At 37.1% G+C, this 21,467-nt stretch overlaps 1 protein-coding gene across 1 annotated transcript in view; it reads left to right on the top strand.

Moving 5' to 3' along the window:
* Positions 1-21,467, top strand: part of cdh12 (cadherin 12, type 2 (N-cadherin 2)) — a 410,646-nt gene that overhangs the window by 374,002 nt on the left and 15,177 nt on the right. The window contains exons 10-12 of the mRNA XM_018094961.2: positions 11,107-11,294; positions 15,019-15,272; positions 17,217-17,353. Of these exons, the coding sequence (XP_017950450.2) occupies positions 11,107-11,294; positions 15,019-15,272; positions 17,217-17,353 (579 nt within the window). The remainder of the gene's footprint in view (positions 1-11,106; positions 11,295-15,018; positions 15,273-17,216; positions 17,354-21,467) is intronic.

Here is a 21,467-nt window from a genome sequence, read left to right as displayed (position 1 = left end):
TTAAACACCTAGGGGCCGATTCATTAAAACACGAATGGGAAAAATTTGGATTGGATACGATCATTTCTGAAGATCGCAAATATCACGAAAATGCTTACGAAAAAATTGTATTAGTCACAATAATATTGTATTGGCGATCCGAAACATACCGAACGATTGTAAACAGCGGCAGAATCTTTCCGAATTTTTCGCGCAAGCGCTCGGAAAAGTTGCGCAATCGTATGACAAGTCGAGCGGGCGTACGAAAAAGTTGCACAAGTGCGAAAAAAAACAGCAAAAATACACTCCAAGCGTTCGTGTTTTAATAAATCTCCCCCCTAGTCCCTCCTTTTTATCTTCTATTTCTTTTTTTATTTCATTTTAACAATAATGTATACATTTTCTTGTTTTTATTAACAATAATCCTATAAACTCTTATTTAACAAGATAAACTTTATGCCATGTTCAAAAATTATTAGAAAAATAGCATCCCTTCCTGCAATATGGCACATGCATTTCAACTCAGCCTTGCCTTGCTTTAATCATAAAATTTCCTTTGTACAGACAGTTTATAGGACCCCATTGTGATTTATGCAATACTGTACTTGTTTGAAAGGCTTAAAGGAAAACTTGATTAAAAAAAAATCATGAAACATTTAGTTGTAACCTGCTTTCTTACTCATTCTACTTTTTAAAATCTGCCTGCTATATGCATGCTAGAATAAGCCATTTCTCTTTTAGAGTAACATCTTCTCACAATCTGCTAAGGTCACTCTCCTCTTTAAGCAAAGCATTATCACGACCATTTTCAACACATTCTCTCTCCCTTTACATTGAACTTTTTCAAGGATCATCCATCTCACTTGACATATTATGTGCCCTTTGTCATGAAAGTGTTTGGCTAATGGTGTTTCATCTTTGCTCCTGCTATTACATTTGCGCTTGTTAATGCTTCTTCAGGCATATTTTAGCTAGAAAGGATGGTTGACACACTTATACCTGTCTTTGCAGCACTTTATCAGGTATATAACTTTTGTAGAATAACAAGTATCACAGTGGTATAAGACTACCATCTAGTGGCTATATTACTACATTGTACAAGATAATATTTACAGAAAATATAAAGCATGGACCAAACATTTCATATACAAAGATGTTCTGAATTTACTGTTATATATCTGATATCGTACTTACCGTATATATATATATGTAATACACACACACATCCAAATATATATATATTTATTAAAACATTAACTAAGCAGTAACTGATCACACTAAATTAACTTGCCATGTAGATTTTTACCAAATATATGTCCTTAATCTCAATATCTTTACATTACAATCGTGAATTTCATCAGCATCATAATAAAGGATACATTTTATATAGATAAAAATGTATTGACATATATCATGCATGTCAAAGTTTAATGACATGCAAGGCTTGACTCAGTGGGCAAAACTGTTGGGGGGGATACATTTAAAATGCTATAGCTTATGCATTGGTAAACAAACCTATTTCTCTCCTTATTTTCCATATACTGAACACATTTTTGCAGATTAACCATATTTACATAAACTCACAAAAAGTGTTATGAGAAAAATTCAACATGGCATAGTATAAAAGGAAGTATCCCTTCAATCAGCACCAAACGCAGAGCTGGCTAAGCAGCTGCAACTGAATGCTGCTCTCTAGGTTCTGGCTTATTAAGGTTTCATGCAGAGAAGTGGTAGACAGAGACTGGAAGGTTCATTCCTCTTGCTTTGTGCTAGGCCTATTGTTAAGAAAGGGATGAGATTTTAATGTGGAATAGATTAATTTGGAGTTATAGCTGCTTAGAATCTAACATTCATCACTATAGCTATTGCAATACAAAATAGACAACTTGGCAGCCACCAGAATGTTTTATTTGTTAGCACATTTGCAAAAATTTTGATGGGGGCGACAATTTTTTTGCGCAGTGCGAATATCGCAAAATAATCTGTCAACGGAGAAACGCAGAAATTTGCAGAGATTTCATGTCTGCCGAATTATTTCAACCATCACTAGTCATATACACAAAAGATCACAACAAATACACATAGATACACATTATAATTGCAAAGGGTAGAGGTAATAATGTAGACATACCATTAAAAATGACCATCACCATAAAACTTTTGCACTGCACCAAGGGGTGCTGCTGCCATCTGATCAGCAGTCCCAATGCCACAACCCTCAACATTGCCCATGCTTGAGGGACAAATGTCCATTTTAAGAACCAGAAATTTAACTCAAAGTTACAAGAGGCTGCTTTTTGCCACCCCTGGTAAAGTGTCTAATTACTGAAGAACTCCTGACTGTACCTCATAATTTCCCCTTAATTCCCCTTAGTTAGACAAACTCTTAATTACAGAAAACTGTGTTTAATTCTTTTAGCTCCAGTTGCAAGAACAGATTAGGTACAATCCTCTTTAAAAATACTTTTTGCCCTGGAGAGCTGTGGGAAAAGTTTTATTAATTAATATTTATTTAACAATACAACCTTGATGTTGCTGTACTATACGGAAGGGCAATAAGGGTCACCAAAAAAAATTCTGTTGAATTATGACTTTTAAACACATAATTATGACTTTTAATCTCATGTTTTAGTGTAATACTATTTTAAAAGGTGTTAGGATAAGTTTCAATCACTTTCTGTTGGGTTTTAACTCTAGCATTCTAACTTGAACTTCTTTTTGAACATTTTAATTAAAAAACATAATTAGTGGAAGTTTAGTTCTACAAATGGATTTCCTAACTCGGAACCAAGGATTAAAAGGAAGCTATAGCAGGTAATGCAACTAAAGCCTACAATGTGTGTTAAGTCTAACAAATGTAAATTGCACACACAAGGGTTTTCTTTACAAACAAAAATGTTAAATGCTTATTGACAGAAAATGTAATTAGTTCTTACATTCTGTGACTGGAAACCCCAACTCTCCTTGTCAATGTCTGTGTAATTGGCCTCTAATTTCCCTGGTGAACCATGTCTTTGCTCCCATTCTCCTTTACAGCTGTTCAAAACCTAAACCATTCTCAGTATAAAGTAAATGTCAAAAAAAGAAGGAAGGAAGGAAGAAAGAAAGAAAGAAAGAAAGAAAGAAAGAAAGAAAGAAAGAAAGATAAGATAAGTTAAGATTGGTTCCCTCAGTGACAAAAACAGTAGGTAGTCAGAGTAGTTTTTTCCTCTTGAATTATATAAGGACTTTATTTGTTGGAGCATTTAATATTATTTATATTCATTACATTATTTACTTCATATACAGTACACCTGACTGACTGCAAAATCGATTAAAAAAGATAACATAGCCATATGTATTCATAACACATAACAGTTTAGTGAAAAATGTTACTTTTTTTATTCATATTAGCATGCACTAGTGGTCAACTGAGGCACTTTGAATGCAATACATTTTTTAATAGTATCTGTGTAAGATTTCTTAGTGGCAAGTAACCTGGCACATCTCACACATACAGATGAAACAGTGTGTTCTCTGTGCACATATAGAATATGAGACGTGTCATTATTTTTGTGCACAAACAGAAGAAAAGAGTAAACAAAAAGTAAGCCAGTGCTCCTTTTGGCGTAAAGGTTGCTTAAATAAATAATTAAACATTATTGCAGTCAAGGTCACCAGCAAGCAAGGTGTCCTTGCCGTTGATGTCCTTGTTGTCACCTGTACTTATAGTTTACTTAAAGGAAAACTATACCCAAACAATGTAGGTCTCAATAAAAATATATTGTATCAAACAGCTCATATGTAAAACCCTGCTTTATGTAAATAAACCATTTTTATAAAAAATTTTACTTTTTTAAGTAGTATATGCTATTGGGTACTCCTAAACAGAAAATTGCCATTTTAAGAATTAAGGGTCACCCGCTGGGATCAAAGGATTCAGGGTGCACACAAACAAACGAAGGTCATACATACATGGCAGGTCATATCAGCCGATTAATGGGCAAAGCCGCTTCAAATAAGTTGTGATCATGTCAAAAAAAGACGCCAAAGGTAGCAACATTTCCCAAATATATGCCGTTTTGGAAAAATTTCAGCAGTTTTGAAAAATTTTAGGCCAAGCGAAATTGGACAGATTCCCTTATCACTTTTACTGATATATATTTTCCAGTTTGGTAAGATTGTTTAATAGCTCATTTAACATTATATGGACTATCTGTAGCAGGGCTGTCCAAGGGGCGGGCCGCATAGGGCAGGCATAGTATGGCACATATAGACAGGGGAGAGCAGGCATAGTATGGCACACATGGGCAGGGGAGGGCAGGCAGAGTATAGCACACATAGGTAGGGTAGGGCAGGCATAGTATGGCACACACAGGCAGCATAGGGCAGGCATAGTATGGCACACATAGACAGGGTAGGGCAGACAGGGTATGGCACATATAGGGTAGGGCAGGCATAGTATGGCACACACAGGCAGCATAGGGAAGGTAGAGTATGGAAGACAAAGGCAGCATAGGGAAGGTAGAGTATGGCACACACAGGCAGCATAGGGCCTGTGTGTGCCATACTCTGCCTTCTCTATGATGCCTGTGTGTGCCATACTCTGCCTTCCCTATGCTGCCTGTGTGTGCCATACTCTGCCTTCCCTATGCTGCCTGTGTGTGCCATACTCTGCCTTCTCTATGCCTGTGTGTGCCATACTCTGCCTCCCTATGCTGCATGTGTGTGCCATACTCTGCCTTCCCTATGCTGCCTGTGTGTGCCATACTCTGCCTTCCCTATGCTGCCCGTGTGTGCCATATTCTGCCTTTCCTTATGCTGCCTGTGTGTGCCATACTCTGCCTTTCCTATGCTGCCCATGTGTGCCATACTCTGCCTGCCCTATGCTGCCCGTGTGTTCCATACTCTGCCTGCCCTATGCTGCCTGTGTGTGCCATATTCTACCTTTCCCTATGCTGCCTGTGTGTGCAATACTCTGCCTTTCCTTATGCTGCCTATGTGTGCCATATTCTGCCTTCCCTATGCTGCTCGTGTGTGCCATACTCTGCCTATCCTATGCTGCCTGTGTGTGCCATACTCTACCTGCCCTATGCTGCCTGTGTGTGCCATACTCTGCCTGCCCTATGCTGCTGGTGTGTGCCATATTCTGCCTTTCCTTATGCTGCCTGTGTGTGCCATATTCTGCCTTCCCTATGCTGCCCATGTGTGCCATACTCTGCCTGCCCTATGCTGCCTGTGTGTGCCATATTCTGCCTTTCCTTATGCTGCCTGTGTGTGCCATACTCTGCCTTCCCTATGCTGCCCGTGTGTTCCATACTCTGCCTGCCCTATGCTGCCTCTGTGTGCCATATTCTACCTTTCCCTATGCTGCCTGTGTGTGCAGTACTCTGCCTTTCCTTATGCTGCCTGTGTGTGCCATATTCTGGCTTCCCTATGCTGCTTATGTGTGCCATACTCTGCCTTTCCTATTCTGCCTGTGTGTGCCATACTCTACCTGCCCTATGCTGCCTGTGTGTGCCATACCCTGCCTTTTTGTATGTTGCCTGTGTGTACCATACTCTGCCTGCCATATGCTGCCTGTGTGTGCCATACTCTGCCTTCCCTATGATGCCCGTGTGTGCCATACTCTGCCTTTTCTTATGTTGCCTATGTGTGCCTTACTCTGCCTGCCCTATGCTGCCTGTGGGAGGTGAACCTGCAGGGGTTTGTTCTGGGAATTTGTTAGCATTTGGAAATAGTCATTATATGGTCCCTAAGGTGTGTAATTATATGCTGGGGGTTGCTGTGCTATCCACAGAGGGGGAGGCATATGAATTTAAGTGTATGTCTTAATAAGACATAATATAATTCTTTCATATATGAATGAAGGGTGATATCCCTTCAGTGAGCACCAACCATTGGGTTTTTGCTGTGTTGCCACCATTAATGTGGGGATGGTCTTAAAAGCTCTTGTGATAACATGGGTGTAGTTTGAAGTGGGTGTGGTTTAAAAAAGGGGAGTGGTCAAAACTGGCTTCCATTATCGGCCCTCCACCAAGTAGGCCAGAAAAATTCCAGCCCTCGGTACCACAGAAGTTGGACAGCACTGAACTATAGTATTCTTTCTGGGGGTATAGTTTTCCTTTAATATTCAAGATGATATATTGGCTTTAAACTTTGAGGTCTGTTAAGGTAAAGCTTTGGAATTGTTGAGGAAAAATGTTATTAAAAATATAATAGGTCCATAACACATGCAATTTAGTAGATCACATTCTTACTCCAATATCGATGATGTGTGCATTGCATCTAAAAAGCATCTCCCCTCCTGTTGTGTTTAGGGTATCATGGCATTAAAGTAGATGATTGATTAAATAGATTTAAACAGTGAGTTTAAACAGTGATTCCCAAACAGGGGGGCTGACTTTTAAGGGTGAAATTTCATTGGGAAACTAATAGGACAAGGTAAGTCTAATAACAATTTAAACCCATTGGACAGGCATACCTCTAGTGTGTACTGCAGTGCTATTTAATCGCCTTAATTTCCATACATTTAGCTGTTTAAACAACTCAAGTTAAACAAAACTGCAGAGTTAATTTAAAAGTATCCTATAATCCAGAGCTCCTGCACTAAGACCAGGACCATGCATGCATACATATAAAATTGTGACTCAAATTCTAGCGCAAAAAACTTCAAACATGAGAAAAGCTCTAATTTAAAAGTTGATTAATCAACCCAATATATTTCTTCTTTTGATGTTAGTTGTAATATCCTTTCTTATAGTTTTTTTTTTTAAATGAATTTGTTTTTAGAGTGCAACATCAACTTTCACAGTAGTTAAATGGTTCCTGTAACAGCGCCAGGCCATGCAAGGATGTGGGCATGAGGTAGGACTCATACAACTTAACTGTTCTGCTACTGCTGGTCACTGGAGTATGTGGGTACAGCTGCAGTAGTTACAGCTGGGCAGTCTCAGTGATCTTCCATTTGTATAAAAAGGTTAACAAATTGGAATTCTCGGCAGACACCTTTGTAAGCCAGAAAGAGAACAGCCCCTGTTTTAAATGCAGAACATGGTTTGATTCTTTCTGCTAAACTCAAAGGTTCCAGAAGGGGCCAATCATATGATATTCCAGGTAAATCATTGCAGGGACCAATCCAGCCCTGAATTGTGCTTGCACCAATCACAGCTAATACTGCTGGGCCAATGGGGTAGCCATTTGGTGAGCATGTCCAGTTAAGTCTGCATGTAGGATCCAGACAGTATACAGCTCTTACAGGAGGACTTGGGGCCAACTATGCGTATTTTATTACAGAGGGTCCTGGCTTTGTTTGCAGTCACAGAAGGGGTCAATCACTGTAGAAGAACAAAAGAAAGCAGTCTGGCTATACAACATTAAACAGAAAGAGTAAATGTTATTATACACATACCATTTGTTACAACCGTTAGGAGGGGACAGTGAGGTACATTTAAACATTTGGTATAATATTTCAGGTTTTTCCCTTTATCTTAAAAAGTTATTTCATTTACTGTCATGGAAATCCCTGGCTTTACAGTCATTTCCTTCCATATGTCTTTGTCTTGTTAAACACTAAGGACCTGGTGAAATGTTGGTCTGCAAAGGGAGCATGGACCCATAGTGAACTGTGTGATATAAAGCTTATGTTATGTTACATGCAACTTCAGCAGGTTGAAACAGTACAGCTAATATAGTTATGTTTTTCAGCACAGCATACACAGAAAATGTACTGCTTCCCTGCACTGATTAAAGTTGTGTTTGCCTCAGGAACACTGCTACAGTTTATATAAATACCCTGCTGTGTAGCTATAGGGGCAGCCATTCAATAGAAGAAAAGGCACAAGTTACAGTGCAGATAAAATAAAATAGTGTTTTATCTGTGTTCTGCTATGTAACCTGTGCCTTTTCTCCTTTATTCGAGCTTGAATGGCTGCCCCCATGGTTACACAGCAGCTTATTTATATAAACTGTAGTAGTGTTCCTGAAGCAAACTCACCAGTTTTACCAGTGCAGGGCAACAGTACATTATATTTTAATTACTTTGAAATTTTGTTGCTGCTGTTCCTTTAAATAATATAGGTGTTAAAAGGATGTTCACCTTTAGACAATAGTCTTAATTTAAACATGTGCTGTGAAAAAAAAACATTTCCGTAAAGCATTAATTATTTAAAATGTGTAATGTGCTAAGCTCTCACCAATCTCTCTCTGCTCTCTAAGTAGAGAAGGCAGCTCTCACTGAACTGGTTACAGCAAATGCCTTCCCTCTCCTGCTTCATTTGCATATCTTTGATACAATTGGTTGGTAAAATTCAGCCAATCAGATTAGTGAAATGCGAATGAAGCAGTAGAGGGAAGCCAGTAACCAGTTCTTTGTTGACTTCCTGTTTTGGGCAGAATGCAAGAGTCCATGATCCCTTCAGAAGACAGAGGAGAGAGCAGTGGAGAGAGCCTGTCAGCAGCACTGATCCTGGTTGGTAGCTTCAAAACTAAACTTTTTAAATAAATAAACATCTAAATAATAAAGATGAATTACAACAATGTTTTTTTCTCACAGGGGCTCTTCAAATTCAGACTGTTGTCTGAAGGTGAACATCCTATTGAACTTAAATACAAGTATAATTACAAATAGCAGATATGTTTACACTTAAGTTAATTTTTCAGAATTTATATAGTCTTTTAAATGATGTATGTGTGTTCACTTTACAAATTATAAAATATAGACTTGAATTAGATTTGTTATATAAACCCAAAATTAAGTTTTTTAGATGCCATATCTGCCCTGTTTCCTCTATGAAAATTCTGCAAAATTCTGGTTGATGAGAACAGGGAAAAAGCCGAAATTTGAACTCTTATTTTTCATCTGTCTATACATCTGAGGAGCCAGCTAATGAAGGCTTCCCTTTTAATATGCCCAGTTCTAGTAATTTAGCTACTGACGCATGGGTCACTCGGGAGGAAATTCAAAAGAGACTTGAACATGTAAAGGTAAACAAAGGTCCAGGACCAGATGGGTTTCATCCCAGGGTAATAAATGAGCTTAGGGCTGTGATTGCCAAGCCTCTTCACTTAATTTTTCAGGATTTGTTGAGGTCTGGCATGGTGCCGAGAGACTGGCGAATTGCTAATGTGGTGCCGTTATTTAAAAAGGGATCCCGCTCTCAGCCTGAAAACTATAGGCCTGTTAGTCTGACATCAGTAGTAGGAAAGCTTTTGGATGGGGTAATAAGGGATAGGGTACTTGAATACATTGCAGTTCACAATACTATAAGTTTGTGCCAGCATGGCTTTATGCGTAACCGATCTTGCCAGACTAATTTAGTCGCCTTTTATGAGGAGTTGAGCAGGAACCTTGATGCTGGAATGGCAGTGGATGTCATCTACTTGGACTTTGCTAAAGAGTTTGATACAGTACCTCACAGAAGGTTAATGAACAAATTGAGGAATATTGGCCTAGAACATAATATTTGTAATTGGATAGAGAACTGGCTGAAGGATAGATTACAAAGAGTGGTGGTAAATGGAACATTTTCTAAGTGGACCAGTGAGTGTAAGTGGAGTACCGCAGGGGTCAGTCCTTGGTCATTTGCTTTTTAACTTGTTTATTAATGACCTGGAGGTGGGCATAGAGAGTACTGTTTCTATTTTTGCTGACGACACTAAATTGTGCAAAACTATAAGTTCCATGCAGGATGCTGCCGCTTTGCAGAGCGATTTGACAAAATTGCAAAACTGGGCAAACTGGAAAACGAGGTTCAACGTGGACAAGTGCAAAGTTATGCACTTTGGTAGAAATAATATAAACGCGAACTATCTACTGAATGGTAGTTTGTTGGGGTATCCTTAATGGAGAAGGATCTAGGGGTTTTTGTAGATAGGTACTGAGAGGGCCCTGGATGAATTCTTGAACAAGCATAGTATCCAAGGCTGTTGTGATACTAATATCTACAGTTAGCATTAGTGGTTGTATATATAAAAAAAATAATAATAAAGTTTTATTACACAGTTTCCAAGTTCGCAAAAGCTATATTAAATTCCTGCAAAGACAAATCTGTTCACACTGAGCCATACATTTTTGAATTGGAAATATTTTTTCCATTACCGACTTTTGTTATATTCCCCCATTAACTTCAATGCATTTCACATGAACACAAAAATGCCCATTTGAGTTCAAGATATTTTGTGTGAAAAGTACAGAAAAAAATGCCCATTGACTTCAATGCATTTTGCAAAGTTTTCCATGATTTTGCAAATTTTTCTGGAAAGCTAAATGGGACAAATTCACACATTACTATACAAGTGCTTTGAGTGCAGTAAAATTATTTTTTCATAAGAATTTCTGTACTGGCACCCAGGCATTTTATTTTGCAAAAGGAGTGCTCCCACTGATCTATGTTTTTGTGCCTTGTACGGGATTGTATGTATGGGATTTGTATGGGATTGCCTGTACACCTTCTGTCACAATCCCTAGGCAAACTGCTTCATACTATCTCTAAATAAAATGATTTTATATTTATAAGCAGAGGTTTTAGCAGTGTTTGCTGTACTTTGGTAGAATACAAATTGTAGTTCAAGTAGTAGAAGAAGATCAATATGAAGGGACACCCAATTCTATCAATTGGAATAAAATACATTCTCCAAAAATGCTGCAAAAGGACTACAACCAGCTAATCTGAGCAAGAGAGTATCCTGGACACCAGCATGTGGTTGGCACCAAATGTTCTTTTTAAAATAGAGTGAAATTGGAGTATACATAGAACATAAATAAACACTTTGAATATGCATTAGCTCTTAGGCAGAACAAAATTCCACAATGCACATCTCTTAGAAATTTGGTCCCCCTGGGAATTAATAACAGCCCAATGTTAACCGTAAGTAAATAAAAGTTATTGTTTTGTTTCTCTCTTTTCCCTTTCTTTGTCTCTTCAGACGGCTTTAGTTAGTAAATGCAGAGATTTTTCTTATCTGTGCTTTTAATGATTGGATTAAGTAGAATTACTGTATTTTTGTATCCACTCAATAGTATTTAACCACTGCAAAAATACAAAAAAAATCCACAAAAGAGATTCATTAGCGTAAACTCATAAAAAGGCCATGAAACATTGTCCTATTCCATTGATTTTTTTACTTTAAATATATATTTAATTGCAGGTATATTTCATTTAAAAGTACCAGAAGCTTCTCCAGTTGGATCACCAATTGGAAAAATTCGTGCAGTTGATCCTGATTTTGGAAGAAATGCAGAAATTGAATACAGCATTGTTCCAGGAGATGGAGGAAATCTGTTTGATATCAAAACAGATGATGACACACAAGAAGGGATTATTTTTCTTATAAAGGTAAGGTTTGTCACATAGTAATAAATATCAGCTTCTAGATTCTCAAAGATTTTGTTACAATTTGTTTACAAATACTTATGCACCCATATCATTTTATCCAATTGGCAGTTTAGCCAATTAGATAAAGATCATTTTTTTTTAACTTTCAGAAAAATATTAGTCATTAATGCTGAGAGATGCTGGTAAAATTAATTTTTTTGAAGTAAAAAACATCTTGCAATTAGAATAAGGGCCGGCCAGAATATGCAATGATGGGCAAAGGTATTGGAAAGCATACCATAAAGCACTTTCATAACAAATTCATCATTAGGTACAGGACTGGGACTACTAAAGGGGCTTTCTGTAAATGTTTGTCAATTATTTCTAAACATAGCTATGCTAATTTGGAAATACCATGTATTAAACTAAATCATGTATTTAAACTGTGCAAACACATTAGAGGACTTTCCCAGGGAATTTTTCATTGGGACAGAGAAAAGTGCCAACCATTTCTTAATTAGTAAAGGCTTGGAATCTATTATCTAGAATTCTTAGGACCTGAGGTTTTATTGATAGGGGATCTTATTTTAACATTAAATAAACCCAATAGGATTGTTTTGCCTCCACTAAAGGTGGCCATGGATGTTCAGATTTTAGTCTTCTTCCGATGAACGATCGGAAATGTACATTTAAATGCAACAATCTGAAACTAACGTTCCCTAAAATACAAATCGGAGGATGAACATGAAATAGTTGGCAGACACCAATTGTACGAAAGTGACTTCCATTGTAGGTCCACCAAGGATATCGTACAATATACAATACATGCGCAGATTTTTTTGTTAGCCAACCAAAATTTTCTAGCCTGTCTGATCAACTAAATGATTGCCATGGTACAAAAATTATTGGGATGATAATTCGGAGTGCACACTCAGTCTGATTTTTTTTACAGTTTTATTGGTACATGTATGGGCAGGTTAAGGAATATTTATATCTTTGTTGGGATAAAGTACAATAAACTGTTTTATTACTACAGAGAAAAAGGAAATATGTGTTAAAATTTGCAATTTTTATTATTAAAATATAGATGGCCTTCCCGTAATTTGAGGCTTTCTGTATAGCAGGATACCATACTTGTAGTTGAGTTCATTAATAATATTCTCTTAGGTGGAGCACAACATTTTGCTTTACATGCTGCCTAAGTCCATTATACCGAGTAATAAAATCGCTGTAAAGGGCTATTAGTTTTCAAATTTGTAAGTTTGTGAATTTTAGAGTTTTTTCTGCTTTGAAAAAACTCACAATTAAAAAAAAAAACTTGAATGTTTGTCATTTATTAAACAACCTGAATATGAAAAACTCAATCAAAGAAAATCATGTAAAAAAACTTGAATACCTTAAATTTAAGTTTTTAAGCTCAAAAAAAAATCGAAAACCGAAAAGATCCTGAATTGATAAAATGGCTTAAATTTTGATTAGGACAACTCCCATTAACTTCAACATGAGCAAGCTTTTAAATACCGAAGTTTTACATTTGAGTTTTTCTCACTAAATAAATGTCGAACATTCAAGTTTTGGAACCACAATTTGAATATCAAAAGTTTAAGGACAAAAATATTTGAGTTGTGGAAAAACATTTGAATTCCAACATAAATCTGAATTCCAATGGAAAAATTCGGATTGGAAACGAACATTTTGCGACATTTTCGTATTTTTTGCGACTTTTTCATCGCCGTTATGACTTTTTCGTAAATTGTTGCGACTTTTTCGTAGTCGTTACGACTTGCGCGAATTGTCGCAACGTTTTCGTTGCCGTTACGATTTGCTTGTATATTGTCGCAACTTTTTCGTATTGATTGCTCGTAAACGGCGGGCAAAACTTTCAGACTTTGCATGATTTTGGAAGCCTCCCATTGGACTCAATGGCACTCTGCAGCTCCAACCTGGCCCAAGGAAAGTCACGATACTGAAGCTTGAATGAATTCGAAACTGTCGTACTCGGCGAACTGCGCATGCACGCCAAAGCACAGGAGGAGGTGCAGGAGGGGGCGGTGCGATTAGATCGCTCATTGCCTCCACCGCTAATGACAAGCGGCGGAGGCAATGTAAAAGTAGCACTACGGGTAGGCAGAAGAGGCTCCTGCCTGGCACCCTTCAATCGTTGCCCCCTAGGCAGCCGCCTCTTCTGCCTACCCGTAGTGTTACTTTTACATTGCCTCCGCCGCTTGTCATTAGCGGTGGAGGCAATGAGCGATCTAATAGCACCGCCCCCCCCCCTGCACCTCCTCCTGTGCTTTGGCGCGCATGCGCAGTTCGGGGGGGGGGCGGGGAGGTGGGCGGACTTGGCCGACAGGGTTGCCAAGGGCGCCCGGTCGGCTTGGCCCGCCCCTGGAGGTTTATATTGATCACCTTGATTCTTTCTCTCTGCAAGACTCAGTTCCTAGGTATTTGATTAACAAGGACTCTCTCTTCATTGCATGATAGGACTAAGCCTCTGACACCTTTCTGAAAGGAATATCATCAGTTTGCCTTCAGGGTGGTTATTAAACTCTACAAGGTGACTAGGTTGCATCATGCAACAAACTTTGCAAAGTCAGTTGTGACTTTTACTAAGAAGGGTAGGTGGGTGAATGCACTGTTAAGAAGGTGGTGAACTATCATAACTGTCTCAATGCGCCTACTTTTGCCGCATTCAGGGAAGAAGGCCAGCAGGGAGGGAAGGCAGGGATCGGTCTGGGTCGGTTATTATTATTATTATTATAGAAAATTCTAAAAATACATATTTGTTTGTGCATAGACAGATCCACATTTCTAATATATAGCATGTAGACTTACATATTATAATAAAATGTCATATTGTCATACTCATAAACTAGCTGTATTATAAAGAATAGTTATTTACTGAAAAGCAGGATATTAAGTTAAAGTGTGGAAAAGAATTAACTGTGTCCCCCCGCTGACAAGCACAAGTGTTTAGTAGGTAGATTAAATGTTTAACAGATTTCTATATAAATAACAGTTTTATTGACAGAAGCTTTTTCACTGCAGTTGTTTCCTTGTTTACATTTTCAGAGATGATTGAAAAATCCCATATGGAGTCTTGGGTTTTCTCTAAGCAACAGAACAATTTGCAAATTAATTTATCTTATTAATTTCTTATGCCACATAAACAGCCACTTCCTCAAATTCATTATTTAACCATGAGGGACTTTATTTATTACGCTTTACTTTTTATAACTAGGACACAATCAGCCGATCAAACACAAGCAGAATCATTAATTAACCATAGCAAACGTCCTAGTGCTGTATATACATGAAACAGCAGACACTGCAAATGTATAAAAAAGATTGTTATTTGCAGATGTGTCCAGCTGAGCTTAAAAGAGCATGATTTAAAAACAATTTTGTTATGGTATAGCTGGATTTAATAGACTGTATGTAGTCTTACATATGACCACTAGAGGGCAGTGGTGGATTGTCTGATCATTGATCACTATACAAAAAAAATATCACAGAATTGTAAGCGTTTATTAGACAGATTAGTGTAGATTAGGAAACACGGAGGTGGTTTGAGAAACAAATTATATCTGTCAGGAAATGCATAGAAGGTATTTAGTTGACAATTTCAATTAAAAAATAGCCAATTTCCACTCCACTTAATATAAAAAAAAATAACAATAATTCATTAAAGCATTTAAAATCTAAGCACTTGCACATTATTCAAACATTTTCTTTTTTTTTATAGCCACTTGACTTTGAGACCAAGAAAGCATATACATTTAAAGTCGAAGCCACCAATGTTCATCTGGACCACCGATTCAACTCTGTTGGGCCATTTAAAGATATTGCCACTGTAAAAATAAATGTTTTAGATGTCGATGAACCTCCCGTTTTTAGCAAACCTTTCTATACGATGGAGGTATATGAGGACACCCCCACTGGCACAATTATTGGAGCTGTAACAGCACAAGACCTTGATATTGGAACCAGTCCGATTCAGTAAGTAACAATAATGTATAAAGTGATATAGGGGCGATTCTCTAAAGGTGTGTTAAAAATGTTATTGCTTCTTATTTTTTGCGACTTAACGCTCGATTCACTAAAAGGACACGCATCATAATTAAGAAGCAATTTTATTGTCGTTATTTATCTGGCGATAACACATTTTCAAGCGGTATTTTCCACCGCGTGCGGTATATTTCGCATGTGATAGTACCGTGCGATATTCTGAAAGTAACCGTTACGCATCGTGTACCACATGACTTCCGCCATTTTGTACAGTTCCACTGTGATGGTTGAGATGGAGAGCGCAGAAGCTGCAGAAGCTGCAGAAGCGCAATTAGCGCCTGTGGAGCGACCAAATAAACCCTTGGTGAGGGATAACAACAATATTGTACACAGTAGTGGTGGTAATAAACAAGTGAATAACATGAAAGAAAGGAACAAAGCAACTTCTATGAATCAGTACTTATTTATTGCATGCTTTTTAACGCAAAAAAACATGTGATAAGCGTTATCGACCTTAAGTGAATCGGCCCCCATAATGTTAAAGGGAATCTCCAAGTAGAAAGGGCTAAAAATTGTTAGAAAGGGAGAAGAAAAAAGAGTAGGTTCAGAAATGTCAAGTACTGCATTGACATAAAACATGCAGATGATGCAGTTGGGTCAGCAATGTCCAATATAGCACTCCTTTGTTTTCCACTGTGGTGCATGGTTTTCCTAAGTAGCACAGTATGTGCAATTATGCACTATTCAAGCATTCTGTGTTTTAGGTTCTTGATTTTAGGTTTAAGGCCCTTGCAATGAATTATATGTAAAGGTGTATTTATTGGGACTTAATATTCTGAATTATTGATGTAATTATTTGCACATATATATGTGTAATCATGTGATTGTTCTGTGCTACTTCAGTTTAAATACTAAATAATTTGAACTCCACAACTGCATACAACATGGCAGTTTGTGCCAATATTTTGCACTTTGTATTACTGCACTTAGTAATAATTATAGCTGCCCATTTATTATTATATGTATGCAAAAAGAAGATGGATATGCTTATTTTTCATGTACTTTATGATACATTTTATAAGGAAAAGATTTATGAAAATTCAAATTGGGCAAAACTAAAGGATTCCCAGCAGTTCACATTTTATGTTTATTAACATTTTTCTGACAGTTGGAAATGTTTTGTTGGATTGCCATATTTGTTTAAAGACTCTTTTGCCAGTTTGTTTGACTTCAATTAACTACTTTGAGGTGTCAAATTCAGTTCTTTGCTATGAGTGTTACCAATTGCAAAAAAAAAAAAAACTGACAAAAAAAGGTAAATCTGCCGCTAAGACATAAAGTCAAATATTTTTTACTGAGGCTTTTGTTATACGATAAACAAAAAAGAGGGTTTTTGTCTTGACGCTTTATATTGATTATGCTCAAAATCCAAAACACAGCTTTTAAAGACAGCACTAGCAATTGCAGTATGTTGTTGTTGAGCAATACCCATAAATGATGCTATGTAATAATACATATATAGGACCTGTTATTCAGGATGTGTGGGACCTTGGGTTTTCCAGATAAGGGATCTTTCCATAATTTGGATCACCATGCTTTAAGTATATAGATACGCATATATAACATTAAATAAACCCAATAAGATTGTTTGCCACCAATATAAATCCATGCAGCTTAGTTGGGATTAAGTACAAGGTACTGTTTTATTTTTACAAAGAAAAAGGAAATAATATTTTGAAAAACTTGGTTTATTTAATAAAATTGAAGTCTATGGCAGATGGCCTTCCCATATTTCTGAGCTTTCTGGATAACAGATTCCATACCTGTATCAACTCCCCTTTATTGTTGTGTAGTTTTCTAATATATACATGTTTTAATTTAATTCCCTGAGAATTAGATATATTTGATCATTTTGTATAACTTTTACTCCTTTAGATATTCTATTGATGCCCAGACTGATGCTGACAACAACTTTGTAGTGGATGCCAATGAGGGAACTGTGGCAACGAATGCATTGTTAGACCGGGAAAGTACTGCACAATTTAACATATCTATTATTGCAAGTAAAGTTAGTAAGTATATTTTTGAAGCTTGACACATGTAGACAGATTTATCAACTTTTTTTATTTGAATTTTATTTTAAATTTGAATGATCATAAACTTTTTAACATACTAGCATTGTATACATTATACTATCTAAAATATGTCTCATTTGTGTGTTAGAGGCTGATCTCATTGGGGAATTGGGAAAACAGGAATTCTTATGTACCCTTTAAATGTATGTAGCAATTTGCATGCAGTTTGGCATGGGCTAAGGTTTCAGCAGCACAGATACTGCAGAACTTCAGCATTAATAACTATTGATGGGCGAAATGTTTCGGCAGGCATGGATTCGCGGCGCGCAAAAATTCGCTGTGCATCCAAAAATAGTTGCAGGCGACAAAAGAATAGCCGTGCAACAAAACAATAGCCGCGTGCGACAAGACAATAGCTATGGGCGACAAAACAATAGCTGCAGGTGACAAAACAATAGCTACGGGCGACAAAACAATAGCCATGGGCGACAAAACAATAGCCACAGGCGACAAAAGAATAGCTGGGCGACAAAAGAATAGCCGCGGGCGACAATTTTTTTTGACGCGCAACATTTTCCCCGTTTCGCAAATTTTTCGCCAATTCGCTCATCACTATTAATAACATTAATAATTTTTTTAGGTATACTAAATCTGGACCAACAATGATTGTTGTTACTTTCAGTGTTAATATATTCTATTAGCTTTTGCTTATAAGTGTGACACTGGCATTGGCTATTTAAACCAATTGTGACAATAATTCCACTAAAGTTTGTTGCCTATCTATAATTGTTGTGTGTGCAATTGTTCTCCTTCAACGACTCTGCTGTAGGGACTCACCTTTGTTAGCTTCCATCCTAAAAATCCTGGATCTAATCCTGATGTGCTGTGGTTGTGGGTTGTTATCAGTGCTGGGGCTAGCTGGCTTGGCACCCTGGGCAACCCAGGCAGGAACCTGGTCTCTCCCACCCCCTGCATGCAAAGGAGTGCATTTGCATGCTTGGTGATGGTGTGGGTGGGCCGTGCGGGAATGCACAACAGCGACGCAGCAGAGGACAGGTACTTGTGACATACAGATGGTTGGGGAACAAGGGCCCAGATTGGAGAAAAAGGCTTATTGTCATAAAAGACCACCAGTGTAGAAAGAAACTCTTACTGATCATTATGTTCTTGGGAGATACAGTATAGGCTTGGCATACAAAAACTTGATCACTTGGATTTTAACATTTCTATTCTCAAGGGTAATTTTAAAACAGACAAAAGCAGAATATAAATGTATGAGATTTGTTAATTTTCTGGAGAGAGGACTTGATATGAGCCATAGATTTATGACTAATTACCTATATTAAGATTTGTCTGTACCAATTTAGAAATGCAAATATCAATGCAGACTCAAGACTTGTCAGGTTCATGTTGGTTGAGAGTATAGCAATTTCACACTTTAGCTCACACATATACCTTCAGACAGTGAATCCTAATTAATTTGTTATTTAATACCTTGTACCTTATCTGTGTCTCCTTTGCATAGTGCCATCCAATATTATTGTCCTTTATTTATATAACACATTTATGCAGCTCTTTACAGAAATAATATATTCACCTCTGTCCCTGCACATGTAAAACTTATAATCTAAAGTATGGCTTCCCTCATTTTATCTTTTTTTGCATATCCCTTAATCAATGTCATGAATTATTTATCTATATCAAAATCACTATAGCCTTATTGTATTAAGTTGAATAGCCAAAATGCTAGGATTATCATGTTAGTGATAGCTTTCCTATGCCCCCTTTGCTTTACTAACACACATCCTTTTAATTACTTGCTTAGGGTGTTTTAAAGGTCACTAAGACAGTCCCTTTGCAGACCTCTTTATCTATCAAGAGCAAAGTCATGAGTGGTAAACTGACAGAACAGCACATATGCTTCTTAATAGACAATATAAGAGATTAGTCTTGTTGATTAGAAAAAAATGTCCCTCTTGTCATTTTTGTCATTGGAGAATTTATAGGTTTACTTAAGTAAGAAATGAGACAGATTTACTACCACTTAGCAGGGATATGAACTGTAATCAGTGTTCTAGTGTTAGAGTAAAATGACAGTAAGGACACAAAACATGAAGCATTTAAAAAGTAGGATAATTGTAAATATTTGACTCCAAGGGAAGGATGCCCAGGAAGAGGAATGTAAAAATCAGTGCCCAGATATAATTATACGTACACATAAAAGAGGATAAAAGGAAGTGCTAGGGTTCTATTTTCCATTTACACTGAAAAGTATGTTTTGTCATGCTAAATTTGATTAAAAGGATTATATGCTATGGGGAGATTGGTTCTGATTTTGCCACATTATATGAGAAACATTGTGTTCAAAAGTCAGACAAATTTTAGTTTGACTATGTTGCCAATGTAATTCATATTTTTGGGAAATACATTTTTTAAGCTGAAATGAATTTCATCTCCAAGCGCAAGGAAAAAAAAGTGCAAAAGTGCCTGTGATGTTGAGCAAAAGAAAGCAGAATAAAACAAACATCAATATCACAAAACAGTTAGTAGAACCCTTAGGGGCATTTTTAATATCAATTATAGCTCAGGTTCATGGTATGCAAGAAAACAAGCATGAGATCTTAATCTTGCTTACTTTGGTCAATATGGAATTTTCAAAAACCAAGGAAAGGGAAAAGCAGTCAATGCAAGAAAACACAAGAATCATTAAGATCTCTTGCATATTTTCTTCCAATGAGTAAATCCATCCCTCTGTTAAAAAAAAAAAAAATAATAATCCATAGCCAGTGTTGGACTGGGGTGTGCAGGGGCCACAAGTCCTGCCACCTGGTGAGTTTCTCTACAGGGATCAGCATTAATGCCAACTCCACCATATGCATGAACTCCTGCCTGCCTCTTTATAGATGTGATTGGGGTGGAAGGGGCACCATGCAGCATCCACAGACAGTTCCCAGCAAAAACAGGGAGCAGGACAGGGTTGGCAGGCCCACAAGGGCACCAGGTTTTTACCCAGTGTCCTGTTGGCCCAGTCCGACCCTGCCCATATCATTCCATGGCTTTAATAATGCCAAATGAAGTAAATTAATTTAAATTGTTAAATAAATGAATGCTTTGTGCTTTGCTGCACAGTTCCAAATTAGCACATTTTAAAATATTATTAAAGGTAAAACCAGTTATAGTTCATCAACATAAGGGTTGAATTCTTAAAGGAGTATTGCTATATAGACTTTTGCACAGTTTTTCAGGGTCAGCAACACTATTGAAATGCAAAAAAGATCATTGTGTAATTGTGGCTTCATAATGTTTCACTGTAATCAAACATCAGAGAGAAGAATATACTAATAAGAATTACATTTGATGTGTGTGATCTGGCTCAATACTCTTGGTTCCTGCAACTGGAACAAGAAGTTTTAAAACTAGCTTATCTATGACAATACAACTATTCAGCAGTACATTCCTCTCTCTGATGTTTGATTAAATTATTATCCTAAAGCTTTATCTCAAATTTGTTATATAATATTTGTGTCAAATTATGCTACATACCCAATAAAAAGTGCTGAATTTATTGCATTAATCCAGTGACTGTGTAGTCAATGTAAAAGGTACTTAATGCTTAGCAGGCAGTGTTATACTACAAATTTACTCAATGAAAACTACAGTAACTTTTTGATTGAGTAAGGATTCCAAAGTGTAAGATTTCAGACTACCTTTTTATTACTGTCTTATAAATTATTCAGTCACATCCTCAATAATGCCTGGGTTTCTCCCATATACTTCTCTTCAATTTCAACAGATAATTCTTTGCTAATGTGGCCACTTTAGAATGAGTTGGCAGTGTGGCATGCCTGGAGACAAAATTATGGCTTCAACAAGGCATGAAATTTCAAAGGAGCAGCATAAAGAAAGTTGTAAGGTAGAATTCAGCACTGGAATTGCCCATGTATAGAGATACATAAGAAGTGATGCTGTATGGTTTAAACTAGAGGAATGAAGGGCCTTGAATAGTCATGAGGGGATTCTAAAGTTATTCTTTGCTTAATGGGAAATAATTATAAGGATTTCAGTAGTGGAGGGGACTGTTCTCTATTGGATAAGAGGAGGCAGATTTTTG

The sequence above is a fragment of the Xenopus tropicalis genome, chromosome 6 (genome assembly GCF_000004195.4).
Source record: "Xenopus tropicalis strain Nigerian chromosome 6, UCB_Xtro_10.0, whole genome shotgun sequence".
Classification (NCBI taxonomy): Eukaryota; Metazoa; Chordata; class Amphibia; order Anura; family Pipidae; genus Xenopus; species Xenopus tropicalis.
Note: the sequence above shows the minus strand (reverse complement) of the source record. Positions and strands in the feature narration are given on the sequence as shown.